Source organism: Apaloderma vittatum, unplaced genomic scaffold, assembly GCF_000703405.1.
Source record: "Apaloderma vittatum isolate BGI_N311 unplaced genomic scaffold, ASM70340v1 scaffold18269, whole genome shotgun sequence".
NCBI classification, from domain to species: domain Eukaryota; kingdom Metazoa; phylum Chordata; class Aves; order Trogoniformes; family Trogonidae; genus Apaloderma; species Apaloderma vittatum.
Window position 1 is genome coordinate 6607 of NW_009736026.1, and position 11383 is coordinate 17989.

Consider the following 11383-nt stretch of genomic DNA (forward strand, 5'->3'; position numbering starts at 1 on the left):
AATGCTGTTTTATACAGAAAATGAAAAGAAAAAAATAAAGGAGGAAAATTAAAGGAAAAAAAAAAAGAAGATAAATAATCAGCATCATCTACAAACCTCCTTTGGTCCTTGTTCTACTTCCATAAAGCCCACTAAAAGCCCACTAAAGGTAACTAAGCAGTCAGCTGTCGGCAGGCACGCTGCCACCCGATCCTCCCTGGAAAATCACAGAGCTTCACACTTCTGCACACACCAAGTGAAAAGTCACTGAGGCTACCAGAGGAAGAAATGAGTTGGCACCGTGGTACGTGCAAGAAACATGTTAATAGAGGAACAGTGCTTTGAGCATCAAAGTGAGGCATAAACCAGAAATTCAGCATAAACAGAAGCAGCACAAAATCATTCAGCTTGAGATGTACTCAAATTCTTCCCTGATTTTGCTTCTGTGTAACTTCAAGTTAGAGCAAAAAAGGCATTTATATTAGCAAGACTCTAAAGGGAGTGGGAGAAAACAAAAAAAGAAAAGCAGCAAAGAGATTCTGCGCTCTGAGAATTCAATATTTGATTTGATATAGGAGTGAGGCTTGTAACAGTTCGACATCATAACAGGAGTCACTGATGTATACAAGGCAAAAAAGGAAAGCAGACTGCAAACTCAAAAGGCTAGATATATGGATTAAAAAATGAGGAAGAAAATTAATCTGGAATATAAATTTACTTACAAAAAGCTATCAGGAAGTTTAGACGGTCAAACAAGGAAGATATTAGACATTGACCAGATTTAATACTTGGAGCAGGAAGAACTGTTGAATTCTTTAAAACAGGTATTTTTAAAATTTAACACTCAAACATCAAAATGCAGTTTCTGCTTGGCAGCTGCTATTTCAGCTCCTATGCTTTCAGAAGGGCCTCAAAAGATGCATTCTGAAGGGAAGAACAGGTTTCAGTAACATTGACAGCACAGAGCAGCACCAATGGCTAACGCTGCATTCAACCCTGTGCAGCACAGCAGGTGTGTTGGCAGTGACTCTGCTGTAAAAGTTGTTTTGAAACTTGCACACAACAACACTAAAATGTTTCTGCTCGTTAATGGCTGAATTTACTTTCCAAATTTGGATTTCTTTTTTGTTGTTGGTTTTTGTTTTTAAAGCCAGCAACAAAAAACCCCCAAACTCTCCCCAAAACCCACAAAAACGCTTACTGGTTTCTAATCAAAATATCTTTAAGTTTTGTAAAGGAACAAAATGCTTTGCCTTGAAATTCTGCCTTGTCTCCCTGACATTTGGGCAGAAAGTTTAGGAATTGTCCAAATGCTGCCTTTACAGCCTATGGATGTAGTATCGTAGAATTATGGTTGGAAAAGACCTTCAAGATTATCCAGTCCAGCTGTTACCTAACTCTACCAGGCCCACTTCTAAACTAGGTCCCTTGAGCACCTGAGCTAGACAGCTTTTAAACACCTCCAAGGATGGTGATTCAAGCAGTTCCATGGGCAGCCTGCTCCAGTCTTTGATAACTCTTTCAGTGCACAAGATTTTCCCGATGTCTAACCTAAACCTCCCCTGGCGCAACTGGAATCCATTTCCTCTTGTTCCATCTGTTTTAACTTCCTGCTTCTATGGAGCTCTCATGGATTCAATGTTCAAAACACTACAAAAAAATACTGAACTCAAAAGTTAGTTCTAGCACTCAGAATGAACAGTTTTGGTTCCTTTAAATACAAGAAGTTACTTAACTCTTCAGGACCTCTCTTCGAGAGACCTCGATGCATCAATGAACAGAATTGGAAAAGGGATAAGAGGAAAGGTACAACAGAAGAGGGAGAACATAAAACATCAGCAACAAAATCAGCAGATGCTTGTGAGGAAGAAATACTGAGTCTTGAGGTTTGCACTCAGTAGCAACCTCAAACTGAAAATTATTTCCTTTTACTTGCTGATTTTGTGTATCTTATCATTCTTAATCTCTAGAATGCTTTAGTAATACAGCACATTGCAAGCAATTTTAGTAAAAACTGTGCAGTATCAAACTCCAAGAAACATACACATACACGAAAGTTACTTCTACCAGTATCCTGTAAGGTTTGTCTCATTTTAAGAGGAACTATATTGCCTACCACAAATTATATCATTTAAATATCTGTCAAATCCACCATTTTTCTGGAAAGGGAATTCGTGCAAGAGTCTGAAATTAACAATCGCAGAATCATAGAATCATAGACTGGCCTAGGCTGGAAGGGACCTCAGAGATCATTTAATCCAACCTCCCTGTCATGGGCAGGGACACCTCTCAGCTAGACCAGGCTACACATGGGGACCAAGCTGGAATCGAACCCGTGACCTTACTGTTATCAGCACCAAGCTCAACCAATTCTATACTATTTTTTTTTATATATATTGATCTGTATCTTCTGGTCTTGCACAATTTCCTTGTTAACAACAAAATTAACAACAGATCTTTTCAAGCAGCTACAACTCAACTGAACTTTTCTTTCTCTCTCCAACGTGGGTGGCCACGTGACTTTTGTCTCACGTAATTAACTGCTGTAAGAAGCACCTGCAATATTCTTCTCGAAGCTGTTACATGCCTGCAGATCACTCGTGCTGCAATTCTCACCAGAAAGGGAGCATGACCGCAGACTGAGAAGTTTTAATTGTCCCCAGCGTACATGACTTCACAACCCCACAAGTCAAACTTCAGCCACAGGACAGCACCACAAAGCCTAAAGACAACACTTCATCTTTGGGTCTGGTTCCACAGCACTACGCTCGCAGAGCAGGCACGGTTCTGCACCAGCAAAGCCCTTTTGGGCTCTTCTGCATCGGGATGAAAGCTGTGCCAAGAACCTCTTGGTTCTTTTAGATGACAGTGGAATGAAGTGCCCACGCACAGCACGGGTTTGGTATTTTAAAAAGCCTAAAAACATCTGCTAGAAAAAAAGCTGTGTTTTCACATGTTTATTTGTTTACTCATTTTTACATACATGCAAGAATGTATGCATTTATATATATATATATGAATAAATGTGTATATATATGCATAAATGTGGGCATATAAACACACATATGCACAACATGTAGTGAAGAATTAGTTTAGGAAAAATTCTGTATGTCTGCACAGTCATTCAAATTTTAGCCCCTGCAAAATAATACTCATTTCACAATAAATATATGAAAATTAAATATAGCTGGTTTAGAGAGAAAAAAAAAGCTCTTACCTGCTTTACCACTGTCACAGTGCCAGGTGCCATGGTAACTACAGAAGCGACTGCAGCGGCGTCGTGGGTTTCCGAACCCAACTCAATGATTTGCTGCAGGATGTTTACAGCTGTTGGATCAAGCCTTTCACCTTATCAGAAAGACAGGAACCATAAGAACACTATAGTAAAGCAGTTCTAAAGGTATGCGAATCTAAGCATGACAGCCCCTCTTTCCCCCCTCCTGCCTTAACCCTGACTCACAGCCCTGTTTATGAATTTCAAACAGCTCAATAACATGAGGCTTTAATAATAGGAAAGCATTCACAAAACAAATTTGCCTGAGGAATGCATGAATCAGCAAGTGAAGCCCCACAGATCATTTTTATGCCTGTTTGAAAGAGATCTAAGATAACGCATTGAATAAGCACGCAACAGGTACAACTCCTAGCTCTAACTCTAAATTAGGAAGCTGCAAGACTTTACAGATCCAAACGAGTATTTGCAGAGGTACAACTATTTGGTGTTTATCAGCTGTCCAGCCACTTGCAATAACCCTCAACTCAAAAGAAGTTCTGTTGTCACTGATGTGCTGAAGGGAAGAGTTAATTGCTTAAGAGAGATCACACTTATCATTTTAAAAGCACGGAATCAGAACACATTTGAGCTTTTTTATAAAATCCTCTTGACGTGTGTAGCCTTGCCAAAGGAAAGGCAAGTTTGCAAAAAAAACCAAATCAAAACAATAAAAAACCCAAACGTAGCTGTACTCTCACTTCGGCAATTCTCCCAGAGTGTGAAAAGGCAGGATTTGAATGCTGGAAAAAGGCTTTTGTTATGCTGGAATACAAATTCCCCTCCTGCAGCCCACCATGCCCACATGCCCACTGACAGAACGAGAGATGTCAGAAAGAGAAAAAAATTGTCAAGATCCTGTTAAAGCTTACTTATATTTGCTGTAATCACTGTCAAAACTAGGAAAGAGAGGGCAAATAGAATAAAACTCACTCTTAAGCCCAAACACTTCCAAACTGAGGTTAATACGGTGATAGGCATCTAGGTTAGATAATTTCAGTTCGCACAGAAAGTTGCTGTATTTTGTTATCTGCATAAGAAATAAGTTTGAGTACTGAAAAATGTTTCCTTGCTTTAGGTTTCGGATTTTTTTTCTATATAATTGCTTTTAGACAAGATATTACTATTTTTCATACCTAGAGGGAATAAGCTGGAAGACTATCTGAAGTAGGATGCACTAAAACCCAAATCATTCTACTCTGAAAACTACAGCCTCATGCTTAAAATCAAATGTGTTGTGTACAGAATATTCCACAATCGTGTTTATTTTACTTTAAATGTATAAAAGCTTAAGAAAGGCTTTCAAGGTTTTTACTCATTCAGAATTCCTAGTCATTAAAAATCATTAATATATAAATTGTCAGTAATGTAATTTTGTTGCAACATGTTTGGAAATTCCATTAGAAGTGGGAGTTTTTGAAATGTATCTGTATTATGAAATATAAAGACCTCAATGGCAAACAACTGTAGAATGTTATCTTCTGATAACCAATGCACTTATTTCTAATATAAAACCCAAATATATGAACACCTTCTCCAGTCCCTGATGTTTTAACACTCTCAGAAACCTGGACTTCTTTTTAGTTTTCTTACAGTTTTTGTTTTTCCCACTTAGCAATCATTATCTAATCCCACTCTTGTTCTTCCTCAATCTCATATCGAATAGCTCCCTTAATTTCGTGTGCCATCAGAATTAAGTTTTTTAGCACTGTCTTGGGAACATGGGCAATGAGCTATTCCACCGTGTCACTTCTGCAGTCTGGCTGACTTAAGCAGTGAGAAAAATAATTGCTAGAGAATTGCCATTAGATACAGACCGTCTACTCCGCCAAGACAGCTGATTTCACAATATATTTAATAATACAAGCAGGAAATTCCACACACCTAATAAAGTGTAAAACAGAGTGTGATAAGTATTAATGACTTAAGGATACAGAAACTTATAAAGAATGGTGATTTCTCATTATTTTTCCCCAAAGAAAAATGTAACTCCCTAGAAGTAAGTTCTGGATGATAAATTACATCATTTTTAATAGCTTCACAGGAGATCATATATTGCTTACTATATGCAAAAGCATTAAATATTTATGAAAAAAGAAGTGCTCCAATCTAAAAAAAGGTAACTTACCATTCTCAGAAGTATATCTAAGATTCTGTAATGCAGCTACAGCAGCTTGAGTGCCTTGAACATCTCCAGCCTCTGTGATATGGAGATACTGAGTGGATGCTTCTTCAGAAACTTCAGCAGTTAACTTGAAAACAAAACGCAGAGAAGGGATGAATAACCTCACCCTCATTTTAGCAATTTAGAGAACAGTGAAAGTTCTATCCTTAAAAGAATGACCTTTGGACAACAAATACTTTAACAAGAATTATAGAAATACTGGGTGAGATAATTCAAGAAGTCTATTACATGGGAGTTGGGATATTATCCCATAGTTTGCTTCCAGATTCTAAAGTTGCTTTAAGCATGCTAAGTTATCTTCAATTTTGTTGCACGGTTATTTTAGAACTAACAACAGACTTCTATTGTGTCAGGGTTTAGTAAAGATCTTTCAAGCAAAATCAGTTTATAATGCATGTGATTGCAGGTCTAGTAAAATGCCTCTAAAGTTTGAGTGGCATTTCATTTTAGAAAAAAAAATCCTTTCCATAGCTATGTTTTTCAAGACAATTTTTCAATATGTATTACTGCTGCAATAGGACTTCTTTATAGCCATTTCAGCAGCAGAGACATGCTTCCATCCTGGATGCCCTCATTTTTTCAGGTTTGAGCATCTACTGTGTGAATGTACACAGAACAGTTTGTGAAATGTACGTGGGTACACAACTTGGAAGGATGACATCTTAAAATGCCTGCCCTGTGTTCTTTGGGTAACTGTCCATATAGAACCTATTGTGGTATTTCTCCATAATTTAATTTTATGTCTGTGCATACTCCAAACTGTGGGATGGCTCTTCCAGATCAGGCACTCGATGTACAATGGGAGTTAGACTGCCTGCAGGTCTGATCTTAGTGACACTGGGATTTCCTGTGTATTTTGGATTGAAGCTGAAAACACGGAACCAATGATAGAAGACTTACTCTGTATTATAGGACCATATTTTAGCTGATCAATTTACAAACTCAGTTTTCTACATTCTAAGCTCTTCTGGATCAAGATGTAAGCTTTTTACATGAATTCAATACCAGTTCGGAGCTTTGCATATCTTGTAGTTAATACCAGGGAATATTTGGCATATAACAAAATGCTGTAAGTTTTTCAATTTCACATTTTTCTTGCTAAAACATTCGTCCTTTCTGCTGCAAAGAGAGGACTAAAGCCCTAACATGCAGAAATAAGCACTTACAAGGTTGTTAATCCTACCAAATTAAAGCAGTCAAGCTTAACAATCACAGCAATGTATTCATTCAAAATGGAGATGAGATCACATGACTTTCTGATCTTAAAGTCAAGAAAACGTTTTTGAATAATTCTTATTCTTCTTATTTTTCTTTCTAGATTTTTATAACCCTAGGGCTAAAGCTATGGCAACTTTACCTCCCACTTGGTCTCCCTGTCACGTTCCACTAGCTTCATCCCATGCTTGATTTTAAGATGTCTGTTGCACTCCCATTTTGTACCGTACACAAAGCTGCAAACAGGACACTTAATGCCACCTGTAAAGGAAACACAAATAAATTCCTTCAATAATGTTCATATATATTCTTCTTCAAGGCAGTAAGGACTCATGCACAGCATTCAGAATTGTTGAGGCTAGAAAAGACCTCTGAGATCATCAAGTCCAGCCTATGACCCAACAGCATTGCAACGGCCAGACCAGGGCACTAAGTGCCACATCCAGCCTCTCCTTAAACCCCTCCAGGGACGGTGACTCCACCACTTCCCTGGGCAGTGCATCCCAGTGCCGGAGCACCCTCTCCGTGAGGAAGGGCTGCTTGAGATCCAACCTGAACCTCCCCTGAGGCAGTTTCAGGCCGTGCCCTCTCGTCCTGTCACTGGTTGCCCGGGAGAAGAGCCCGACCCCCACCTGACTGCACCCTCCCTTCAGGCAGTTGTAGGAGTGAGAAGGTCCCCCTGAGTCTCCTCCAGCTGAACACCCCCAGCTCCCTCAGCCTCTCCTCACAGACCTTTCCCTCCAGTCCCTTCCCCAGCTCTCTGTAATTTGACCTCATCTCAATCAAGCCACACAACTGTAATTTAACAGGGTTTGCTCTAGCCATGTATCTAGCATGAAAAAGGGGAGGGGAAAAAAAAATAGTTCCACTCTCAAAATGCTTAAAGGGCAATTTTGCATAATGGTAATTAAAGGAGTCTGGAACAACTCATATATCTGGGAAGCTGTAGCAATCCTGCTTCCCTGCCTGCGTGCTGCCCTTTGGTGGGTGTGAAGTTGCAGGAATTCTGGTCCCATCTGTCCCCTCTCTGCACATCTCTCTCTGGGGAACCCCCACCACACGCCACTTAGAAAGAAAGAGCAGGAACAGGCAACTGGCTGCATTCATCTCAGGTGCAGCATCGTTTCTGCAATTAAGTCCACATGAGAAGTATTGGTTTCATCTCTCAGGAGCTAGATGTTAAGGGAGATAGTCAAACTATAACAGAGACAACATAAATTGCAAAGTAAACAACAAAAACTTATCTACGGAGTGAGAACTTGTGCTTGCTTTGCTAACAGAAGCCATTCTAGAAGTGGCATGCACATTAGACATAGAGAAGTTTTTTCAAGGAATGACAAAATACCAAGTGTGACCAACCCCAGCCTCAAAAAAAATACTACAAATTCTGCAGAATCATGCCCACAGTTGTGATTCTGGCTGAAACGCAATCTTAGCAGCACCAGTAGAGACTAGTTCTAGCTTACAAGTTAAATTTATTTCAAGTCTGATGGTGACTGTGACTTATGTTCTGCTTTAGGCCTATCAAAAATAAATCCTAGCACATATCTTAAATAACTCTGTACTAGTGCTTGTGCCCTGTAAATACCCTTTTATTTTAAATCAGAGTTCCTTAAAGACTACTTTAATGCTTAGTCCGTTACTTATCATTGCAGCTTCAAGGGTAAATTGCATGTATAGTCCAAAAATTCACAAGACCGGGGTCTCTGACAAGTTTCAGCTTTCAATATGGGTTCCATGTCATCTTTTTTCCCCATTATCAAAGCAAACTAGGAAGAATTAGCAACGCAATGTCATCTTCACTCAACTGTCTTTGCTTTTAAGAGTTTCTACTGTTTATGTTAACATACAGACCTGTAAGCCTGAGTTTTCTGCCCACTTACAAAATGACGCAGAGCATTAATTTAGCACGATGTTTACTGTCTCACTATGCAGCATTACAGGTAAAAAACTGAGCATGACAAAATCACAAGCATCCAGTTTTCTACGCTAGATCGAACAGCTTTTACTTCTGTTCCTTATGAAAGTCATTTGGTCGAATGTCAGGTCTCAGCTGCTTGTAATTATGCAAATAAGCATTTCTCTTTTTTTCCCCCTTATTGACTAAAGCAGAATAAGAATAATCTGCACATGATAAATTGTTGCATTGGGTGAGCAGAGCTCACTCTGACAAATCTAACGGCCCGGGAAGCGCGTTACGCCACTTTAGGAGCTGGGCCACCAGATGGCTGACTCCACATTATCGTAGCAAATGATGACTCTTCTCTTGCCCATCGTTTTCAAATGCTTCCAATATACTCCCATAAGCAGCTTATAAGGCAAGTCCTCCTTGCACATAGTCTTTTGTGAATAAGGTGATTAAAAAAAGCATTCTGTTTTACAGGAATGGAAACCTACTGTACAGTATTCTATCAGGTGAAAGAAAGAAGCTTTTTCTTTTGATAAAACAGAATATAACCACATCCAGTTGGTAAGGCCTTTCACTGACACTTAGCATTCCTATACAAATTCCCCTTTTTGTTCTAAATCTACTATAAGTCATCACCAAACTTCACTGTTAGAGCAGATGCTCAATACTTGATCTCTAGATAAAACTGAAATAGTTTCCCGATTAAGTGAAACACAAAAGTAAAATACTTTTGTTTAGATTAGTGAAATTAAATATTCAATTCACACCAATCTGCAGTATTAGGAAAAACCTGCTTTTGTGAGAGGACATTTTTCCACCTTTCTTTGATATTGAAATTATTATAACAATACATCAAATAAATTAAAGCTGTACCTTTTGTCATTATGACATTAATTGAAGAACAAGTAATGGAAGTATGGAATTAAACTGGCAATACATAACTCCATGCCAGTAAATTGATATGAAAGCTCAGGAAAATTAATTTCCACCAGGTTCTTTAAAGTAATGGGTAACATACAGAGAAAGTCAATGAATTACATACCTTATCTGCTTTCAGTTGGAAAAGTAATGTTTTAACAAAATAATGCACACAAATATTATACAGCTCCACAATATTTTTCCATCATGGCACTGACATGTGCCCTCCAAACAACTTATTTTTTGGCCTAAAACCTCCATAAGACTTTACGTTAAAAGAAAGCACGCAATCGTGGATCATCACATTTGTACTGCACAAACAGCTGCACAGATACAAAATCTGTCTCTCAGAGAGTACAGAAATTCACAAACAGAAGAATGAACGGTCGGAGGTATCAGCAAAGAGAACAGAAACAACTCTGGGAAAAATGTTACGTGACTTGCCGAGCATAAAGCAAATGAAACTAAAAAAGGAAGCTATCCAATGAGCAAGGAGACAGGCTCGAACAAAATCCCTAGTGGGTAATACATATATAGCACTCTTGTCCCCTACACAGAATACATCAAAGTCTTATAGTATTAATTTTCCTTTATTACTTTAAAATACTAAAACAAATGTCAGATCACAGACTTTGATTTAAAGAAAAAAAAACGACAACCATCCCCCAAAGCCCCAAGCATTTCCCTAACCCTGGCTGATCCTAATTTCTCATGTAAGCTCACCCCCCAAAGCCCCAAGCATTACCCTAATCCTGGCTGATCCTAATTTCTCATGTAAGCTCAGAAATGAAATAGTGCTGTCTATCCCTGGCAATGCTGTTGCTCAAATGTTCCCTCTTCTATTCTATGAATCATTCATTTGTTTATAATCTCGTTCTAGTAATCTTGAGTAGAGTCCAGCAGTCTACATTCATATAAACATTTCCAATTAAGATCATTTGCAATGCCTGCAATGCAGTCAAAAAACAATTAGGAAAGAAGATGACCAAGTACGAGGCAATTCACTCTGGACTCCATGGGTAACTTAGAACAAGCTGAATACAATACAAATAAATATAGACAGCTTTTATTAGACATTAATCTTTGTTAGCTTTCCTTCTCAGATTTTTTTTTTCAAATCCTTACTCTTGCTGGCTTTCCTGCCTATTCTGTTTCATTTATAGTCCTTCAATTTCAAAGGACTTGTTTAATATCAGGTCTGAAGGGTCTTCCTCCCTTATAGGAATACATGAATAATTTTCTAAAATTGCTTTTCAGATCTATGAATATGGTAAATTGAAACTGGATAGCAGCTAGTCAAACAGCAACCTGCAATGGCCGGCCCAGGCAGCTCAGGAACACACACCCTGTCATACCACAGAATATGCCCACAATGATCTGTTTGTGCTGTGAGACTTAGATGCGGAAGATGTCCTGATTTCAAAATCGGAAAAAAATGTTAACTTCAATAGGACTCATGTTGATCACCTCCAAATGCAAATCCTAAAGTCTACCACAAGAAACTTCCAAGGAACATTTTTTCCCCCAGTGAGGTATCGAAACATTGAGAAAAACTGACATTACTACAGTATGGGAAGAAACCTGCAGGTCTCCTGTTTTTATTTTGAGCCCATGTTTTTATCTTTTGAGCTCCTGTTACTATTTAAGACCCATGTGATGTGTCCTACAGCAGCAAAAGGAGCTGGCAAAGGAGGTTGCATGTGGGAGCAGTGCACTAGTAGCAGGGCTTGCTTCACAGCAGAGTCCTGGTAAGAGACTCTGACTCCAGAGCTCCTACACAGATTTGAAAACCCTTTAGTGCTCTAAAACTCCAACCAGCAGGTGAACATAGAATCACAGAACCATAGAGAATCATGGAATTGTCAGGGTTGGAAGGGACCTTAAAGATCATCTAGTTCCAACCCCC

The 11383-nt window shown here is 38.8% G+C and overlaps 1 protein-coding gene across 1 annotated transcript in view; it reads right to left on the reverse strand.

The window, feature by feature from the left end:
- Positions 1-3196: 3196 nt before the first annotated feature.
- The window catches only part of LOC104279520 (zinc finger protein ZFAT-like), a gene marked incomplete at its 3' end in the record, with an annotated part of 10536 nt that continues 2349 nt past the window's right edge, over positions 3197-11383 (reverse strand). The window contains exons 4-6 of the mRNA XM_009876831.1: positions 6793-6911; positions 5379-5502; positions 3197-3327 (exon numbers count right to left, since the gene is read on the reverse strand). Of these exons, the coding sequence (XP_009875133.1) occupies positions 3197-3327; positions 5379-5502; positions 6793-6911 (374 nt within the window). The remainder of the gene's footprint in view (positions 3328-5378; positions 5503-6792; positions 6912-11383) is intronic.